The sequence below is a fragment of the Eptatretus burgeri genome, chromosome 2, assembly GCF_056783735.1.
Source record: "Eptatretus burgeri isolate ZD-2024b chromosome 2, Ebu_testis_v1, whole genome shotgun sequence".
NCBI classification, from domain to species: Eukaryota; Metazoa; Chordata; class Myxini; order Myxiniformes; family Myxinidae; genus Eptatretus; species Eptatretus burgeri.
In genome coordinates, this window is record NC_140962.1 from 82,547,791 (window position 1) to 82,569,805 (window position 22,015).

The 22,015-nt window shown below is 45.1% G+C and overlaps 1 protein-coding gene across 2 annotated transcripts in view; it reads left to right on the forward strand.

Moving 5' to 3' along the window:
- Nucleotides 1-22,015, forward strand: part of GFM1 (G elongation factor mitochondrial 1) — a 56,470-nt gene that overhangs the window by 27,626 nt on the left and 6,829 nt on the right. For both annotated transcript variants that reach the window (XM_085870062.1, XM_085870060.1), the window contains exons 5-15: nt 7,495-7,611; nt 7,805-7,955; nt 8,055-8,209; nt 10,347-10,428; nt 10,798-10,935; nt 13,537-13,638; nt 14,444-14,500; nt 14,605-14,742; nt 15,017-15,099; nt 15,321-15,483; nt 15,947-16,091. In XM_085870062.1, the coding sequence (XP_085726188.1) occupies nt 7,495-7,611; nt 7,805-7,955; nt 8,055-8,209; nt 10,347-10,428; nt 10,798-10,935; nt 13,537-13,638; nt 14,444-14,500; nt 14,605-14,742; nt 15,017-15,099; nt 15,321-15,483; nt 15,947-16,091 (1,331 nt within the window). The remainder of the gene's footprint in view (nt 1-7,494; nt 7,612-7,804; nt 7,956-8,054; nt 8,210-10,346; nt 10,429-10,797; nt 10,936-13,536; nt 13,639-14,443; nt 14,501-14,604; nt 14,743-15,016; nt 15,100-15,320; nt 15,484-15,946; nt 16,092-22,015) is intronic.

The window sequence follows — 22,015 nt, forward strand, 5'->3', positions numbered from 1 at the left end:
ATTATCAAATGCCTGATCATCATATCTATTAATCGCTGGATACATTGCAATGCTTATAAACGCCTGGAGATACCAGTATTTGTGGCTTTATTTCATTTCCACAGATGCCATAACCTCGTGAATCTGTTAAACTAAGCCGAATTACAAAATTTCCCTTCCAGAATTGCACTTAGCAGCAGTTCTGACTGCTAAAAACAGTGTTCATTTGTCAAATTCTGTCATTTTTGACATTTCCAGAAGGTGTTTAATAAATATTAGTGCTCGGGGAGCACTCCGGGGAGCTCCGGGAGACAGCCGTTCCTTATCAACTGTTTTGTTGGAGTGCTTCCTTGAGTGCTTAAGCCACTTGGCGAGCACTCCACAATATTCTCACTGTCACTGAATAGTGTGCGGGTGATCCTCATATTACCTATGTTCTCAAAACACGTTTTTGCTATTGCCCAGATTTAATACAACAACAACAGAGCTTATGTCATCCTATGCGAATCGTTTGCGCTCCGTCATTCTGAGCGAGTTGTTCACTCACAGCACCCAAAACTATGCTGCAAAGCGTGTAACAAGTGGCATGGGAGATAACGATCAAGTGAAGAAGTCGTCAAGAAGGTCTCATCCATTGGAGGTGAAATTAAAAGTTTTAGATTGGTTTGATAGAGGTGAGCACAGCATTGATATTCAAAGACAGATGGGACTTCTTGATTCCACATTGAGAACCATTCGTGACAATCATGATAAAATCGGTAAGAGCACTCGGACAACAATGAATCTCAGTGATACCTGAACTGCTTAATCTCAGCCTGATGCTACTGAGAAAATGATGAAGATGCTGACCATGTGGATAGAGCATCAGAAACAATGAAACATACCTTTGTCTGGAATGGTCATTCAAGAGAAGGTGAGGAGTTTGTATGACGATCTAACCAAAGATACCAAAGATCCAGTGCTTTTGCTGCCAGTCATGGGTGGTTTGAGCGATTCAAGAGTCGCCATACGTCCCACAATCTCAAGTTGACTGGGGAAGCTGCTGCTGCAGATTATGCTGCTGCTGAAAAAATTCCAGCTGTCTTCAAATCAGTGATTGCGGATGAAGGTTACACACCAAGCCAGGTGTTTAACCTTGATGAAACTTGACTTTATTGGAAACGTATTCCCAGCTGCACTTTCATCTCCATTGTCTTCAATGTGCACTTTTATTTCACACCGCGTTTCCCCTTTTTGTATGATCTTCTTTCATGATAAAACCTGTCACTTTGGCATTGAAAAATACATCTAAAAAAATTAACGTCTCCTTTTTTATAGTTTCTTTGACCATGTTGTTGGAGTGTTTGCTTGGTGTGCTCTTCAAGCTTTGATCTCCACAATCTTCCATGGTGATACCGTGACACGGTCGTCCATGTGGACATCTCCGGCATTAAGAAGGCAAAATGAATTAGATGATTACAATGAGTAAAATAATCTTTTCAGTTCCAAAGCAATGAATCGCCACATCAAGGCAGGATAGCAGTGACGTACGCACACTCGCTTGCTCTAAGCAGTCGAGCCTGGGTTTGAATCCCGACCCAGCTATAAACTGTCATCCCGGTGTTTCACAGGTAGGGTGATTCATCAGTGTATGTGCCATCTCTCGGATGGACATTAAACTGGACCTCACATCTGCCAGAATCCTCCCCTTCCCCCACTCTTCTCTCTACCTCCACACTCTTCGCTCCCCCTCTCCCCCTCCCCCCCTCCCCCCTCTCCCTCTCTCACCCCTCTGCCTCTCTCATCCCAATCCCACCCCTCTGACTCTCTCTTTGACTCCTCCCATATCCCCTTCCTCTCTCTCCCTCCCCCTCCCTCTCTCCCCCACCTCTCTCCCCCTCTCTCTCTCCCTCTCCCACCCCTCTTTCTCTCCCTCTCCCACCCCTGTCCCTCTCTCTCCCTCTCCCACCCCTGTCCCTCTCGCTCTCCCTCTCCAACCCCTGTCCCTCTCGCTCTCCCTCTCCAACCCCTGTCCCTCTCGCTCTCCCTCTCCAACCCCTGTCCCTCTCCCTCTCCCTCTCCAAGCCCTGTCCCTCGCGCTCTCCCTCTCCAACCCCTGTCCCTCTCGCTCTCCCTCTCCAACCCCTGTCCCTCTCGCTCTCCCTCTCCAACCCCTGTCCCACTGGGTCTCGCTCTCCAACCCGTGTCCCTGTCGCTCTCCCTCTCCAACCCCTGTCCCTCTCGCTCTCCCTCTCCCAACCCCTATCTCTCTCCCTCTCCCACCCCTATCTCTCTCTCCCTCTCCCACCCCTATCTCTCTCTCCCTCTCCCACCCCTGTCCCTATCTCTCTCTCCCTCTCCCACCCCTGTCCCTATCTCTCTCTCCCTCTCCCACCCCTGTCCCTCTCTCTCCCTCTCCCACCCCTATCTCTCTCTCTCCCTCTCCCACCCCTGTCCCTCTCTCTCTCCCTCTCCCACCCCTGTCCCTCTCGCTCTCTCCCTCTCCCACCCCTGTCCCTCTCGCTCTCCCTCTCCCAACCCGTCTCCCTCTCCCACTCCTGTCCCTCTCTCTCTCCCTCTCCCACTCCTGTCCCCCTCTCTCTCCCTCTCCCACTCCTGTCCCTCTCTCTCTCCCTCTCCCACTCCTGTCCCTCTCTTTCTCTCCCTCTCCCATTCCTCTTCCTCTCCCATCCCTCCCCCTGCTCCCCACCCCTTCCCCTCTTTTGCGGGGACTGCAGCACGTACAAATCAGATTCAGAGTGAGCTGACTGGAGGGGTGCAAAGGACACTGCATGTGTGACCATTCATGCATACAGGCAGGCCTTTGCCAGGTAGATAGCATGGGTTTTAATTACTCCCACCTGATTTTTTTTTTATTGTATGGAAGCCCTCACCCTCCCCCTTCCAACCTTAAAGCGTAAATCCCCTCTCCACTCCAACCAAGCCTTCAAACCCTTTTCCACTCCCCACCATAATTCATCTCCCCTTGCTGCCCCCCCCGAAAGCCTCAACCTCCTCCCCCAACCCTGTCCGATTTTTGCTCTTACCCCCCCCCCCAATCCACATGTTCTCACCCTCCCCCTCCTAACTGAAGGCGTGAATCCCTTCTCCATGCCTTCAACCCCCTTCCCCACTTCAAATCAACACCCCCCCCCAATACCAAAGTACTGTTATGTTTGTGGGGTAGATGGTGGAATTTCATAGCAAAGGTAGGATTGTATTGAGCAGCATGGTCCGTGGGTAAGCAGGAGACATTTCGATGTAAATTAAGTAGGAAGAACTGTCAGCTTAAGTTGTTACGTGTCACCGCATGTGGGACGGTGCTGTGTTAATTACGTAGGGTTTAAGGATAATATCTCCCAGTGTGTTATTGCCCCTTGTGACCTTTTCCTATATTTTTGCATTTACATTTACAAGACTGGCAATAAAAAGCAATCACGTCCTTAACACAACAACAATCAAGCCAAACGGTCCAAGCAGGTGAAAACACTGCCTCCAGGAATGACAACTAGAACTAGCAAACCACGCCCCTGGGGTGGGTGATTGATGGGTGTGACGTCGGAAGGACCAGAGATGAGAAGAGAGTTGTGTGAGGTATGCTATTAGGGGTAGAAGGATCTCGCTCCCTGGCTTCCCTTCAACACGGTGAAGAAGGCTGCACAATTCTCGTGTTCGTGCTGAGGAAAATTTGTACGCGTGCTGGAGCAAAACGCTAACCATTGACTGTTCGGCGGAGTCATGAAGCGTGTACATTTCTGAGGAGGGAAAAAGAGCGTGCCTCGTGGCCTTATCACGGTGCCTCAGAAATCATCTCGTCACATGGTTGAGGAGGAAGATGGGTGATCATTGTTAATGGCCTGGTGCAAGAGAGGATCGGTCTGCATATTCACTTGTGAAAAGAAGCTGCACGGCAGTTTCCGAGCCCTGGCATCGAATACTGCCACACGAATACCTCACATACATTTCCTGCCCAGAGAACGGCTTGGCGCCATTTTCGGGTGCATTTTCCTGCGCAGTGATGACGCGGTTTCGACGACGCCAGGTCCAAAATGGATCATCTCTGGACGAAGCTAAATGCCAGAATAAAGGAGGGATTTTTATTTTATTTTATCTTTCCCCTTGTTCTTTTTGTAACTGTGTGTCGAGGCACCTCCACTTTAGGCTTTAATTTACCTCACATTTTATTATCACGTTTGATTTATTTCCATTAAACCCTTGTTTATTAAGATTGCTTGTGTCTGTCTATTCGTTGTGGGTTTGAGTATAAACCCTTGTCCTCCGCCCGGGTGAACGCGTCTGGTACGTGCTTGCCGCCCCCGGTCCCGCACACAATATAATCTCCAAGGATCACGTGTTCGCCTCCAAGGTAGAACCATTTGGCGATCTGTCCAGATCGGTCTTAACAGGCGTGGACATGATAGTACTTAACCCTCCCCCCTCCCCTAAAGCCTCAACCTCCCAACTCTGTTGCATCTTTCTTCTCCCCTCGCCCCCTCCCAACCCAAACTCTGTCCTCACCCTCCTCCAACTCATAAAAGCAAACGGGCATTCCCACATCAATCATTACATATTTCTTCATTACCTCATCAAAACAGCAGAATATTTAACTCTTTCCCTCCCCTATCATGCTATCACTGACTTCACAGAAATGGCAATCGAAACAACTCCTTAATGTCATGGCCCATCATGGTTGCCAATCCAACTCACAATCCCACATGATATGCAGAAACCCAGTGGAATTGCAACTCACAAATGACCATGTGCAGCCTAAATGTGCCAATAAATGACCAAACCAATTATCTTCTTCCTGATGCATATATACACGTACATATACATATTGTTAAGACAACATCGTTTAAAGTAAATAATAACGAATGTTTTCTTTCACAATCTCGCGAGATTCCTGGAAGTCCTCGGACAAAGACCTTCATAATGACATGGGTTTTATGGTCCCTGGTCGTCATTGAAGACAAAATAGTCGGAACTATTTTGCAAGGACCCACGTAACCTCCTCGGTAAAAGCCCTGCTTGTGAGAATGCCACATAGTTACTTAGGTGGTGTGTAGACAACAGACCGCTGCCTCAGTTGCTGAGGCCTATTTTCACAAGATCCGTGAAATGTTGCACATCATTATTTTCACAAGGCCCGTTACACCATCGACTCAAAATCCTTTCAACTATCGCTTTGGTCATTTTACACTGAAGGGAAAACTTATAGGCAGGGCATGGCGATTGTGAATATGACAGCTCCGAAGATGTCTTTGGCTTCGCATAGCAGTAAGCATCAACATGGCGGCCGTATAATTTGTCAGGTTGAAATTGTGGGTGGAGTCAGGCGAGCTGTCCATCCAATGGGTGGAACGGAATGTTACACACGGGCGGATGGATGAACAACCATATTATTGTATAGATAATAAGAATTTAATGCGCATAATGGGTACGAACGAAGTAAAGGGGTAAATAAACTACACCTTTTTATTTCCTTCTCTATCCCTAACCCCCTTCTTCCCTCTCAGGCTGTGCTCCCCCTCCCCCAACCAATGTATTTTCCTTAAATACTTGTTTTAAATTTCTGATAACTATATTTAATTGTAGTAAATATAGCATCTCTAAATCAAGATCACAAAAAAAAAAGAAAAAACAACACTTTTTCCGGACAGCTTCAAATATACAGTACATCGCCCTTCCTTGCTACTGATAGTCTTTGGCCAAGCTGCGTATGGGAAGGCTGGTTGCCTATATCCAGTGCAGTAGTTATCACAAATGAACAGCCATACCATGAACACCTGATAAAGATGCCTTGATCAACGTTGTATAATCGCTTCATAATTTCACAATGTGGAATGTTATGAATTAATTAAAAGACAATTTCAGTCAAGGAAACCAAAACTAAAACACCAACTATTGTTACGGATCTGGCAGCCATTTGCACACAAACAGACAGCAGTCCCTAAGCTTAGTTATTTCGATAAGTATGTGTTTGTAGTTAGGGTCCCGTCCTTATGTTTAATGAGTGATTAAGTGTATGTGCGCTGCGAGTTATTTTCTAGTTAGTTTTATACATCAATTCCCTTCACTACTTCGCACCATTGACGAATTGCCCATGTGCGTTCGACCACAGACGTGAGCGGAGGTTTCCTCACCTCAGAGTCCGACTCCACCCAGGAAAGGAGGGGGTTCCCCCCTGTCCAATCACGGATGGCCAGCACATCACCCCACGAAACCCTGTCCAATCAGGCGCGAGATCACCTCAGGACTAACCCTGCTCCAGCGAGATGGAATGTTCCCCCCCCCCCCTGACTAATCCAGAGGCAAGTTACCTCATAGCGGTTCCCCTCCACCCGCGGGGGGGGGCGGGGGGGATAAGAGGAGAGTGAGCGGTAAGGAAGCGTTGGTCTGGTCTTGTTGGTCCTTTGGGTGTGCAAGCCTTTTGAAGTCGGTCTGGAGTCGGTCTTTTCCGGGGTTCCTTGTTCGTGTTGGTGCTCGTGGTGGTTGATCTTCGTTCTGGGCTGGCCAGGTTTTTCGTGGATCCTGGCTGCGCTCATTTGGATTCTGGATCGTGGGTTTGAGTCCCACCGTGGTGGGTTGTGTTGGAGCGCTCGAGTTAGGGATCACCGTTCCCCTCCACAGACCTGAACCCCACAAGTGCATGCCGAAGAAACCGCACGAGGCGGACAGGTACCCGGCCAGACCCTGACTCCCCAGCTGACCTATCCTCCTTGGCTGGAGGATCCAATAAAGACCCGACGGGGTGTGTGTGTGTGTGTATGTGTGTGTGTGTGTGTGTGTGTGTGTGTGTGTGTGTGTGTGTGTGTGTGTCTGTCTGTCTGTCTGTCTGTCTGTGTGTGTGTGGCGCCAGTCTGTTAAGTAGAATTGTGAAGTGCTTTTCGCTCATTGTACATTGCATTTTATTCGTGTTCAAGTCTGCTCTGTGTCTCCCTTCCTGATTATTGTAAAATAAACCCCTGTTAAATGTTCCAGTTCATTGTCCGTGTTTTCTTTCATTGACCCAGCACGGTGCGGGCTTGAGAAATAGTGAGGCCGTCTGTGCCATAAGTTGTTCATTTGGACCGGCACGGCTCTGGTAACTCCCGCTCGGTTACGCCGGACCCGATTCAGTACATGCGACTCGGTTCGGACAGAGTCGGCCGAGGGTGTGGCTTCGCCGGTAGCTGGACGGCGTGAGTACTTAGGTAAATTGGAATAGACAAGTGGACCCTACCTCACGCCGTCAAAATATTGGCGACCACGGTCCTTTAAGTGACCCGTCGACTCTGGAGTTATCCGGGGTGACGACCTTTTAATCCCGGTGTTCGGTGGGAGACGGCCCAACTGCTCCGTCTAGCAGTTGTTCTCGCCACCGACCCCCAACACTATTACTCACTGCCCATTACACACCACCTCATTTCATAGTATCATACACTGTTAATTCATGCATTATGAAGAACCCTCAGTAGTGTTTACTCAAGTAGATCTACTCGGTATCATTCTGTTCCCCACTTTGTATCAGTGACTATATGCATTGTGTGTACTCAGTTCGAAGCTGAAGCATAATGCAGCATTACTTCAGCTACCGCTGGGCTCTGAAGGGAATTTCCATGGAGCTGTGGACCTGTTGGATAACAATGCCATTTACTTCAAGGGGATGTTTGGGTGAGAAGCCTTTCTTTGCCTTGTTTCTCCCTTCTTCCCTCCTTCCCTTTCATATGCTGTGCCAAAAATCCATTGCTCATTATGCCAAAAGCATGTCACCCCTCATATCACACTATCCTCACTTTTGCACATTATAATGTCGATATGACAAAGAATTTTCAATGAAATGTTGCATGACTCCTTTGCCCTATAGAGAGCAGGTGGAAACGGGCCCAGTGCCATCGGCCATCATTGATTCCGCTGTGCAGGCACGGCATGAATTGATTGGCTGCCTTGCTGATGTCGATGAGGAGATCGCAGAGTTCTTTTTAAATGACCGCTCTCCTACGCTGCCTCAAATTAAGGTTTCAAAGAATGTTTCAAAACTCAAGATCCTTTCCTGCTTCTCATTGCTGGACCTCGTATAAATACGACTTATTTTCATGAAATTGTTTTCTCACTAGGCTGCGATTCGACGTGCGACGATTACTCGCTCCTTCACACCTGTACTGCTTGGTTCAGCACTGAAGAATGTGGGGGTGCAGCCTGTATTGAATGCTGTGAGCGAATACCTGCCCAATCCCAGCGAGATCAAAAACTATGCAACCCATAATCTCCCGTGAGTTGTGTGTGTTTGCATGTTTGTGTTTGCTTGTTTGCTTTTACCTCTGCCGCCCAAACGTGGATGGAGATCATGTTTTCGCTGATGTTTGTTTGTTCTAGCTGAGAGCATGACATCTCAAAAAAATTATGGATGGATTCGGACAAAACTTAGTGAATAGACTTAGTGAATAAACAAAACTTAGTGAATAAACTTAGTGATAAACAAAACTTAGTGATTCGGATACTAGAATATTTAAAATTCAAAGTGATTCTTCACCATTGACAGAAGGGGCCAAGAGCGATGTATAATCACGATATTTCAAAACGTTGTGGATAGATTCGGCCGAAACTTGGTGGACAGGTTAGGTGTCTGAAAGGGAAAAATTGATTCCATTTTGGTCAAGATCCGAATCCGGATACTAAATGTTTTTAAAGTGATTCTTCACAATTGAGAGATGGGGCCAAAAACAATAGGTAGCATGATATCTGAAAAAGTTATGAACGGGCCGTGACAAATATTGGTGGATGAGTGGAGTAGGTGACAGAAACGAGCCAATTAGATTTTGGTTAATATCCGGATACAGATCCAGCCTATCAGTGGGATATAAAACGTAAACTGTTCAGCCGAGTGGGGGTGTGCGCTTTACCCAGTGCCGTTCTGCTTCTTCATGTATCTAATATTGTTACAAATTTGGAAGTTTACTGCATACAAAAGCCAGGTCCTTATAGATCAGTTATATCGATAAGTATGTGTTTCTAGTTAGGGTCCCGTCCCAAGTCTCATGGGAATTAATTGTTGTACGTGCGCTGCAGAGTTATTTTACAGTTAGGATTTTTACATCACTTAAAACAACAACAACGCCCATCTTCGCTTTTACAACAACACTGCTCACCGCATTCTTCACGCGCTCGCCGGCGAGCGCGTGCGTTGGTGGAGTTTAACATGAGCATGGCGTCCCTCTTTAGCCAATTGGCAAGGAGCGGGCGTCTCACCCGCCCCATCTCCCACTCAGCACCATCGCCATTACGCACGTGGCCGGAGGTGAGGAGGTAGGCGGAGCTACAAACGCCTCCGATCGGGACTCCACCCAAAAGGGTGGGAGTTTCCCCGCCTACCGTGGGCCCGTCCAATGTAAGACGGCCAGGGAATCTCACAATGGGTCCGACCAATCAGGAGGCGAGTGGCCAGGAGAAGAGGCCCCTCCCTCCTGAAGAGGAGAGTGTGGTTGTCGGGACGAGTGTAAAGAGTTTGCTTCCCGGGTGTCTCAAAAAGCGTGTCTGCTTGGGTTTGCGGCGGACTGCATCCCGCGCTTCGGAGGTGTCTCATCTTGCGCACTATAGCGAGCGGTCGACCATTTCATCAAGGGAGATAACCTCGTCTCACCTCCTCTGGATTCGGCTGCCCTGGTCCGTCCTTTGGCGACCGGAGCTCTGGAAAGGGGTGGACGACCAGCTGCACGTCCTGGCCAGGTAGCCAGCTGTCCTGACTCCCAGCCGAACTATCCTCGGCTGGAGAGCCGAATAAAGACCTGGCGGGTCCATTTTCTTTTTTTGGGTGTGTGTGTCTGTGTGCGGGCCTGTCTTGTCAAAGTAGAATTGTTAAGTGCTTTTGTTGTACATTATTTACATTTCTTATAGTCGTGATAACTCTCCCCTTACGTGCTCCCCTCGTCTCCCCGATTATTGTAAAATAAATACTCCTATTGTTGAATGTCCCAGCTCGTCCTTGTCCTTTCTATAATTGGTTTGCTGCGCTGTGAACAGGAATTAGGAGGCCTCATTGCTGCCGTAATCGTGCAATCGGCTCGGCAGGATTCTGGTACTCTCCGCTCGGGGTACGACTCGGATCCGGCTCGGTAACGGCCCGGATCGTGCAGATCCTGCCGCGGGTGAATTTCCCCGGTAGTTTGGACGACGTGGGTATTTAGGTAAATTGAAATTGGCAATTAACCCTATCCCACGTGGTCGACCTATTGGCGATCTTCGGTCCGATAAGGGACCCGTTGGCTCCAGAGTTATCCGGGGTGACGACTTATAAATTCCGGGTGTTCGGTGGAGCCGACTCTACTGCTCCATCTTGCGGTCGTGCTCGCCACCGAGACCCAGCCCCACAACAATATTTCCTTCATTTGCTTCTTTTTCCTCTTTCACAGAAATGAAGGCACCGAGAAGATCCTGCTCAACCCAGCAAGAGATGACAGTTGTCCTTTTTTGGGGCTTGCCTTCAAACTAGAGGTTTGCAATCTTCCCCTCTTGGCTCTCCTTCCAGTTCATTTTCTGACCTTTTGCTCTCCTCTGCAAGCATATTGGTCAACTCCTCCAGCATGCCTGTCTTCACCCCATCTCACCATCATCTTCTCTTCTTGGTGCATCTGTCTCTCTGAATCGTTGGGCCTAATTCTATTACAGATGGAGATAGTAGATTCCATACCATTGATCTGAAGATGTGGGTCAGAGATGAAATGGAAATGTGGGAGGAGTGATATTTTGGGGTCAATATTATGCAGTTTAGTGTGGGTGGGGTTGAATGATTTGTGGGTTCGAGCTGTAGGTTTCTCGGCCATGGGCTTAATTATTGGTATTGATAACATGGAGCTTTTGCAGGCTGGGCGTTTTGGACAGCTCACATATCTCCGGGTATACCAAGGACATCTTCAACGTGGACAGAATATCTACAACACACGCACGCAGCGCCGAGTTAGGGTGTCTCGTCTTGTCATGATGCATGCGCAGGAATTGCAGGTACAGTATTGTACAGGAGAAGACTAATGATACACTTTGGAATAAGAGGGAGGTTATTTATTCGATGTTTGTGTGTGTATATATATATATATATATATATATATATATATATATATATATATATATATATATATATATATATATATATATATATATATGTATATATATATATATATATATAGATATATATATCTTCTTCTTCTTCTTTCGGCTGCTCCCGTTAGGGGTCGCCACAGCGGATCATCCGTATGATCCGCATAGTGATTTGGCACATGTTTTACGCCGGATTCCCTTCCTGACGCAACCCTGGTCACCTCTTACGACACAGGGATATGGTACACCTATTTTAACCGGGGTATACACCGGCCCAGTATACTGGTACTCATTTCGCCGACCTCGGAAGGATGACAGGCTGAGTCAACCCCCTGGTGTATTAATTCAGTGGCCCAACGGGGCTTGAACTCAAGACCTTTTGGATCTCAAGCCGCTGCCCTAACCACTGCGCCAACACCAGGTATATATATATATATATATATATATATATATATATATATATATATATATATATATATATATATATATATATATATATATATATATATATATATATATATATATATATATATATATATATGTATATATGTATATATGTATATATGTATATATGTATATATGTATATATGTATATGTATATATGTATATGTATATATATATATATATATATATATATATATATATATATATATATCTCTCTCGATTATAATACGAAGTTTGCACACTAAAAACTCGGCTTGCCGTCACACGATCCCTATGAAATTGCTGTGGCACTTAGCGGACATGCCGACAATGTTTGGGAAGTCTTGGCGTTCCATAGTACCACTTGTATTTTGCACAATGCGTATTTTTGTCATTCCCCATGTACGGTCTGTCGTCTGCTACCAGCTATGTTGTACTGCTATCCCGTGCATGTTATAAAATATAAAAATCCGTGCATGTTATAAAATATATAAAATATAAGTTATAAAAATCGCCATTTTCAAAACCTATCTCGTCTGCCATTCTACAAGATATTTGGCAACTGTTTATTGATTATGATAGTAAAATATATTATCTTGTATCTAACCGGACAGATTTTTGAATTTCCGTCCCGTTTGGCCGCCACGTAACCTGAAAGATGGTCAAAAACACCTCCCGGTACAAAGAAAACCTTTTACTTCCGATCTTGATGAAATTTGGTATGTGGGTAGAGGTCGATGAGTGATACCCAACGACATATTTTTTCCCAGATTCGAGGTCAGGGTCAAGGTGACGAGGTCACGAAAGTTGTGAAAGTTGCCATATTCAAAACCTATCCAGTCTGTCATTTTAGGAGATATCTGGCAACGGTTCATCGATTATGATAGTAAAAGCCATTATAGAGATGACCGTCACCCCCACACAGGAGTAATTTTTTAAGGTCAGTTTCTCCTAAGTCTCATGTTGTCAGGAGGTCTCAAGTTGTCGTTTTTCCCAATGATTTTCAGAGTGCACACATGCAGAGAATTTCCTTTCCCCGGGGGGGGGTTGTTATTTGTGCGCATGTCTTGAAACACGTTTGCAAAACTTGGTGGAGGTTGGCCCAGTTGTTTTTTCTTTTCTATGATTTTCAGACATACGCGCACACACACATGCAGAGAATTTCATTGTGGAGATGGGGGGGGGGGGGTTAAAAAAACATTTTGTGCATGTATCTGATAACCTGATCACATGTAGCCCAAGGAATTTTATTTACTTATGCCTGTGACCTGACATTGAGTACCCCCAACGAGTTTGCAGGAGTGTGTAATTGTATAGAAATCAAAGAAAAGGCTACACACACACACACACACACACACACACACACACACACACACACACACACACACACACACACACACACACACAAACACACACACACACACACACACACACACACACAAAACACACAAAACACACAAAACACACAAAACACACAAAACACACAAAACACACAAAACACACACACACCTATACAATGTACTGGGAAATTTTGGTTCTGGTTCATGATCACAAATATTTGGTGACCCCTGATGTATGATCATGTCTACCAGCACGTCTTGACCTCTAGCCCATTGTGTCACTGTTGCCGTGGGTCGCATTGATTGCTGCTTGGAATGGAAAAACACATGAAGACAGATGTACAATGGGGAAAGCTTGATATTGTAGGGAGGGGGAAAAGGCTGGGCTTAGATTTAGACACTGGGCAGAGGAGACTAGATCTTTCGAAACACGTGCTCAACATATTTAATTAATTACAGGAACCACACACTTATTCCAACATGCACTATGAAATAAGTATTCTCACCTATCCCCCATTTTTCCTGCTGGACCACATCCTTAAATATATATATATATATTTATTTATTATTGTTTGGTTCACAACTCTGTATTGTACCAGTTTTGCCATAAAAGATTGTAATGAGCACTACATGTGATGTACCAAATCAACAAATTCAGGAAAATTCGCCTTGGTCCTTTTGCATTGGAAGGAAGAGCGATTCAAAATTTGTTTCTTTTCTTTATTTGAGACCCATTATTTGACAGGATGTCAATGAGGTGTTTGCTGGAGACATCTGTGCTATCTTTGGTGTTGACTGTGCCAGTGGGGATACCTTCTCCTCTGCAGATAACAAGCAACTGTCAATGGTATGCACCCCTGTTTCAACACTTTTCCTTGTCTTTTTTTTCACTGAGAAATAGCATCACTCAGCAAGAAATACCCTGCAGGCCCTCTTTGGAATAATGGCCCACAAGTTCAGAAGAACATTTTTAATGTGTTTCAAACATTGTTACCTCCGCCACCGAAGGTGGATGGAGGTTGTTTTCACCGCTGTCTGTCTATTTGTTTGTTTTTGTTTGTTTGTGAACAAAATATCTCAAAATGTTGTGGATGGATTCGGATGAAATTTGGTAGAAAAAGGCGAAATGATTAGATTATAGGGAAGATCCGAATCCGTATCTGGATCCGAGAATTTTTAAAGTGATTTTTTACCATTGAGAGATACGGCCAAAAATGGCATACAGCAGGATATCTCAGAAAGTTGTGACGGATTCAGACGAAACTTGGTGGGCAGGTTGGGTATATAACAAGGAAGAAGTGATACAATTTTGGTGATAGTCCGAATCTGGATCCTGATATGAGAATGTTTTAAGCGATTCTTCACCATTGAGTACTGACGGGGCTAAAACGACGTGTAGCACGATATCTCAAAAGGTTATGGACAGATTCGGACGAAACTTTGTGGACGGGTTGGTTTGGTGACAAGAACAAGCCGATTAAATTTTACTTTAGGTCTGAATCCAGATCCAGCCTATCAGTGGGATACAAAACGTAAACTAATCATCCTGGCGGAGGTATGTGCTCTACCAAGTGCCCTTCTAGTTTGTCCTGTACATTGTGTTAACAAGATTGTGGTAGTAATGTTGATGGGATGAAAATTTGTTCTTGCAGGAATCTATCCATATCCCTGAACCAGTAATCTCTCTTTCAATGCGACCTGCCGATAAGGTATGTGTTTCTGTGTGAGCCTGAAGGTCTGATGAAGTTTTACATAGTTTTTAAGAATGATCTTGATTCGCTGACTCCATATTTTTCTCCTTCTGGTGGTGTAGGCAGATGTGGACAAATTTTCAAAGGGCATCGCACGATTCACACGTGAAGATCCTACATTCAAAGTGAATTTTGACACAGAGAATCGAGAAACGATTGTATCTGGCATGGGAGAACTTCATCTTGAGATCTATGCACAGGTAATGGAGAGGAAGTATTAATTGAGAAAGTTGCATGCAGATGTATACTGTGTGATTTGGAGTATTGGTATCAGGTTCTGCAGAGGAAATGTTCTGGTATGGGTGGGGCTGGAAGTTGGATATTAAAAAAAATATTGGAAGAGCAAAGAACAATGGGATTGAGAGCTCTTCAAAGATTTCTACAGTGCTGGTTCCTGTTCATGATCATCAACAAGTCCTGAATATTTTTCACTTTATCCTTTTTTTTTTGTTTGTTTTTTTTTCCTTCCCTTAGCGTATGGAGCGTGAATATAATTGCAAGTGTATTCAAGGAAAACCAAAAGTCGCTTTCCGTGAGACTATTGCCGAGCCCGTTCAGTAAGGAATTTTCAATCAGCACACACACTGTGACCGAGTACTCCACATTTACACCTGCCATAGCTTCCTCCAAAGCAGCCTGCCTCCTCGGCCTTGAACATCTCCATTAGCTACAACACTCCAACCCCCAAATCATTGCCTTTTTCTCTCTTGTACACCTGTTGCTCACCTTCTGACTTTCTCCGTAAGTATTTGACTGACTTGCCTCATTTCTTTGTCAGCTTCTCTTACACACATAAAAGGCAGAGCGGTGGAGCAGGGCAGTATGGGAAAGTTATCGGGGTGCTTGAACCTCTGCCTCCTGAAAAATACTTGAATGTTGAGTTCATAAACAGCTCCTATGGTATGAACATCTCACGTCAGTTCCTGCCCGCAATTGAGAAGGTAACAACAAACTCACCACTTCAACGATAAGGATCCTATTTCGGGACATGTATACAAAGGAAAGGAGGGGTGCAGGCCAGCGAAGGGTTGGGAAATTGAGGAAATGTAATTGAAAGGAGGAGGAAACTGGAGTGGAATCATAAAGAAAAGGGAGAGCAGGGAAATTAAAAAAGAGAGGGGAGAAATTGTAAAAGAGGTTGGGAGACGATTCGAGCATGGGGACAGAATGGGGAAATACAGGTCAAAAGGGAGAATGGGGAAGTCAAAATTCCACCATTTTACCGTTTAACATATTAAATAATACCATGTCTATATGACCTATTGCAAAATGTTTCCAAATTACTGTATCGTGTTAGCTTCAAGATTTCTTCTCTCATAGTTCTTCATCTATAGGCTCTTCTAAAATCACTTCCCTCTCTACTAAGTTGTTTTTTTCTTCTTCTTCATTTGTTTATTTACTTAGGGCTTTCTGGCATCTATTGAGAATGGTCCACTGGCGGGCTTGCGTCTCTCCGGTGTACGCTTTGTGCTGCAAGATGGTGCCAGCCACTCAGTCGACTCCAATGAACTGGCCTTTTTTCATGCTGGTGAAGGAGCAACACGCCAAGGTCTGAGTTCCATTTGGCTCCCACTGCAGTAACAAAGAATGCCATATTTTATTTTGCCCGTGGCACCTGTTAACATCCTGTTTTTAAAATCCAACAAAACATTCCCACACATACATCACACTTGTTACTGGGAAAACAACAGTGTTAGTGCAACAATAGATAGTACCACTTGTCTCCCCAGCACAGACAACTCTATCTTTCAGTCATAATTGCCTTCACTTACTTGTGATCCATTTTAACTTTTATTGTGCATTTACATGCATGGTAACTTTTACAAGTGACCATCTATTTATGATGTTTATTATGTACTCAAGCATAATATAATTTTTGATTTTCCTCCTACACTCTTCCCACACTCCTCAATAGCAACCAGTCCGAACCCACACCCCAAACTTTTGAATATACAGTACCCTTCTTTTTCTTCTTTGGTATGCAGCACATGGCTGTGGGTAGCATCATTTGCTGAGGGCATGGCTGTTCTTCTGATGCAGTGCCCCCTTTAGATTGGAGAAGGATTTTCTAATTTGTCCAGGGTGCTGCATTTTTTTTTTCCCCTCGCCTACTATTTGTGAAAGACACCGTGGGAACTTTAACATCCCCCAATTAATGCTGGCAGACAGGACGTCGAGTTTAACGCCAATCCCAGGGACGACATTCACAATGATTCCTCACCCTGCCTGTGAAACGCCAGGATGACAAATTATAGCTTGCACAAGATTCAAACCCAGACAAGACAGCTCAGAGGTGTGTACACACTTGAAGGCTATGCTACCAGCCTTGAATATTGTGCACTCACTTATTTATATTTCTTGTACAGAAGGCAAAAAGTGCGATTTGTCTTCCCATTATTATTGAAGAGAAACTTTAAAAAGAGATTTTTTTTTTTACAATAATGGCTAATTTTGCACAACGATTGGTATTTGTGAATTCGCTGCACCCAACTGCCCCCACACACCCCTTTTTCCTCATAAATGTGCAATAAAAATGGCCCACAACCATTTTTACAAGCAATTAGAATCTGATTTTCATGGATAAACGAAAAGGCTCATTTAAATGTGCTCATGTATTTCTTATGTCACGACGATTTCACTGAGCATACTAATTTTTTCATTATTGTGCAAAGAAGGGTATGTTTCAATGTCCAACAGATAGTATTTTTACCTCTGCCACCGAAGGTGGACGGAGGTTATGTTTTTGCTCTTGTTTGTTTCACTCCTCTCTGTCTATCTTTCTTATCTGTCTGTTTGTCTTTCTGTGAGCAGGATATCTCAAAAGGTTATGAGCAGATTCAGATGACAATTGGTGGACAGGTTGACTGTGTGACAACGACGAATTGATTAGATTTTGCTGAAGATCCGGATACGAGGTTCAATTGTTTTTTGTTTTTTTTAAAGTGATTTCTCACCATTGAGGGATGGTGCGAAAAACGATATGGAGCACAATATTTCAAGAAGTTGTGGACGTGTTATGGCAAAACTTGGTGGATGAGTTGGTTCGGTGATGAGAACAAGCCGATTAGATTTTGCTAAAGGTCCGGATGCAGATCCGGCCCATCAGTGGGAGACAAAACATAAACTGTTCAGCCTGGCGGAGGTATGCACTCGATGGAGAGCCCTTTTAGTTTTTAAAGTGATTCTTCACAATTGAGAGATTGGTCCAAAAAATAAATCCAGCAAGATATTTCAAGAAGTTGGGGACGGGTGAAGACAAAACTTGGTGGATGAGTTGGGTAGTTGACAAGAGTAAGCCGATTAGATTTTGGTTAAGGCCTGATGCAGATCCAGCCCAGCAGTGGGATATAAAACATAAATTGTTCAGTCTGGCGGAGGTATATGCTCCAATGAGTGCCGTTCTAGTTCCAATTGCACTGGCCCATCGGCTGACACCAGAGGCCAAAGGCGGCTGAAATAACATCTGCTTTTCCCTGAAAATATCTGCTGGTTTTCCTCCACTCCAATCGGTTCATCTGACCACATGCTTGTCAAAGTAGACATCTCTCTGGCTGCTATTAGAGAACCACCTCAGCACCATCGGGCTTTTTATTTCACTCAAGCTGACTAGCAGGATCTTCAAGCAGCCATCAAACTTCTGGATGGGTCTCCCATCTCTACTTTTTCTGACATCAACTCGTCCTGGGAATTCTTTCAAAGAAACTTGCTCTCTCTCATGTACAGATTTATCTCTTCTCATCTTCAGTTGTCCTACCCTTCCTCTTGCCCATGGTACACTGAAGCTTATGGCGAGGCAAATCCAACTGAAGGTAATCTCAGTTCCTTACACAAAGCTCGAAACAAGTGTGTGTCTACCCCCAGGAGAGACAGAAAACAACGTCTTTCGAATCTCAAGTCTGAACTCTCAAACCTGTCTCCCTCCTCTAAATCCTGGTGGTGTCTAGTTAAGTCTTTTTGGTGTATGTTCCCCCTTCAACCCTCCCTTACCTCAAATGGCCGCACATCTGACACTGCATGTGAAAAGGCTGAATGCCTAAGCTCTGTGTTTGCTTCTAAATATTGTGTGCCAAACCCATCGCATTTTATACCCACCTTACCGAATCGCACCCAGCTGTTCCTGGACTATGTGTCCTTTTCTCCTGACAAGCTGGAGAGTTTGCTGTCAAACCTCGACTCCGATTCTGCAACCGGTCCAGATGGCATCAGCCCACGTGACCTTAAAAACATGCTCTGCTGTTATTGCTCACCCTCTCTCTGCTCTATTCACCCTCTTATTTGCTCAAGGTCATCTGCTATCTGCCTGGAAATCAGAAAACATTACCACTCTCCATAAAAAAGGTGTAAAAACAGATCCCTGCAACTGCAGACCAATCAGCATTCTCCCAGTCATCAACAAGGTTATGGAATCCATCATCATTTCAGACATTAAATCCTTCCTCTTCTCCAATGACTTGATTTCTCATCATCAAATTGGTTTCAGACCAGGTCACTCTACCCTGGATATGCTGCTTCTGCTCTCCCAACAATGGATGGAGGTCTTCAATGCGAGACATGAAATCGGACCCATCTCCCCAGACATATCGTGTGCTTTCGATATAGTCTGGCACCCTGCCCTGCTCACCAAACTCTCTTCCCATGGTATCCAAGGCCATCTCCACTCACGGCTCGCAAACTTCCTCTCCTGTTGCAGCAAACGTGTGGCCCTAAATGGAATTCTCTCATCCTCTCTGCCTGTCCAGGCTGGAGTTCCTCAAGGCAGCGTTCAGGGCCCTGTTCTTTTTCTGGTTTTCATCAATGATCTCTCCAACTCTCTGGAAAATCCTCTTTATCTCTTTGCTGATGACTCAACCCTCTGCCGTACTGTCTGTCATCCCTCAGACCGACATGCAGCAGCCTCTTCACTCCATGCAGATCTGGATAAAATCACAAGCTGGTCCAACACGTGGAACATGTTTCAATCCTGACAAATCTCACACTCTCACTGTGTCTCCCCCAAAGGGCCGTCTGGATGCCCCCCCTCCCCTCTACTTTTTACAAAATCCTCTTGAAGAAGTCCTTTCAATAAAGCTTCTGGATCTCACTATCTGCCATGATCTTCCGGGAAAGCCACATTTCCAAGCTGTGTCCAAAGCCAGTCGCCGAATGGGTATCCGCTATCATGCAAGGCCCTTCCTTGGCACACTTGAGCTCTTCACTACCTGCAAAGCTTTTGTCTTTATGATGGAGTACTGCTCTCTTCTCTGGGCTGGTGCTCCTGCCTTTCACCTTTCTCGGTTTTACACTGTGGAAACCAAGGCATTTAGAATCATTGGCATCTCCCGCAATGAGGCTGAGTCTTTGGGTCTCTCACTCTCACCACAGGCAGGTTGGTGGTCTTTCTATCTTCCACCGTCTCCTCTCTGGTCTCGCTCCCCCCGCCCCCACTCTGTCTGCGATATGTCCCGTCCCCGTCCCCCCCCCCCACATATTTCTGCAGGGCGCTAAAGGTTCGCCAGCAACCCCAATCACTGCTCACCTTCACTCTTTCATTCCTCCTTTTTCCCACCTGTGGAACAAACTCCCACACCCTCTTCAATCCCTTTCTTCCCTCCAGGTCTTCAAAACAGCTGTTCACCACCATCTCTTATCTTCCCCCATCCTAAACCACGATCTTTTCTTTCCCCATTAATCCACCCAAAACCCACCTCCTTCAAATTCCCTGCTTTCCTTCATGAAAGTCCCGGTCGTGTAAGGACCTGAAAGTCCCTGTAGTGTCCATCTTGTTGACCCTGTGTATGCTGCTCCATCCCACTCCCTTCCACAGATCTCATAATGTCTCTGTTCCCCACTGTTTTGTCCTTCCCTCTCCCGCCCCTCTTATCAACTGCTCCCCTTGTTGTACATTCTGTGTGTTAGCTCTCATATGAGTCTCGACATTGTATACAAAAAAAGGCCTGAAGCCTATGCACACTGTCGCCTTACCAAAACCCATGACACCTACCGGCTCCAACCTTTTCATATTTGATGATCCTTTTCACAGTTGCTTCGGTTGTTTTACACTGAACGGAAAACCTTACAGGGAGGGCATGGCGATTGTGAACCTGACTCTTCTGAAGATGTCTGAGGCTTACCATGGCACAAAGATGGCGGATGTATTTTTTCAGATTACAATTGCAGGTGGAGTCAGGCCAACAGTCCAACCGATGTGGGGAGGCAGTCTGTCGATGGTCTGGCTTTTATTTGCAGTTGCCTGCAAAAGTATTCACCCCCCCCTTCAAAGTTTTCACATTTTGATTTTATCTGAGCTTATTTCATGATGATTTGAAATCATACTTAATTTATGGAATCTTCACTAATGACTCCAAAGTGATAAAGCTAAAAAAAAAATGCAGATAAAATGTCAATAAGTTAGATTAACAGAGAAAATGAGATGATTCTTCGCTGCATAAGTGTTCAAACCCTTTTCCTAATTAACTCTAAATCACTTCAGAAGGAAATTATTTGTTTGAAAGGTTACAAAATAAGTGTAATAGGTTTCACCTGTATGCAATCAGTTGTTTATCTTAACAATTAAGCTTCCCCACTTATCTCAGGAATTTTAAGCTGCGGCTCACTTAATCAACCAACACGGCGAACATGAAGACCAAGGACCTTTCTAAATAAGTCAGACATAAAGTGGTGGCGAAGCACCGTTCAGGAGCGGGTTATAAGAAGATTTCAAAGTCACTCATTATCCCTTTGTGTACGATGAAATCCATTATTGGAAGTGGAAGATGTATCATACCATCCAGACCCTACCCAAATCAGGTCACCCATCCAAACTAAGCACCCAGTCAAGCAGGAAACTGGTTTGGGATGCCACTGAAAGTTCAACAATGACTTTGAAAGATCTGCAAGACTATGTCCAAGATGGGGGTCAGTGTTCATGAATCAACAATCAAGGGGAACAGGATATTTCCTATTCCCTTCACAAAGCTAGCCTCTATGGACAGGTATCAAGAAAGAAGCCATCACTGAAAAAGACACTAACACTTGATTGGAGCCCACCTGTCGCAAATTAAATTGATTGGACATGATTTAGAAAGGAACACACCTTTCTATATCAGGTCCCACAGTTGACAGTGCATGTCACAGCAGAAACTCCACCATGAAGTCCAAGGAACTGTCCGTAGAACTCCGAAATAGAATTGTGAGGAGGTATAAAACAATTTCTAGAGTGTTGAAAGTTCCCAAGAGCACAGTGAAACTCCATCATGAGGAAATAGAAAGAATATGGAACTACCCAGATTATTCCTCGAGCTGGCTGCCCGACCAAACTGAGTAAAAGGGCAAGAAGGTCCTTGGTCAGTGAGGTGACCAAGAACCCAATAACCACTCTGACAGAACTACATAGTTCCTTGGCCAAGATGGGACAAACTGCTGGAAGGACAACAGTCTCTGCAGCATTTCGCAAATGTAGGCTTTATGGGAGAGTGGCCAGATGGAAGCCACTCC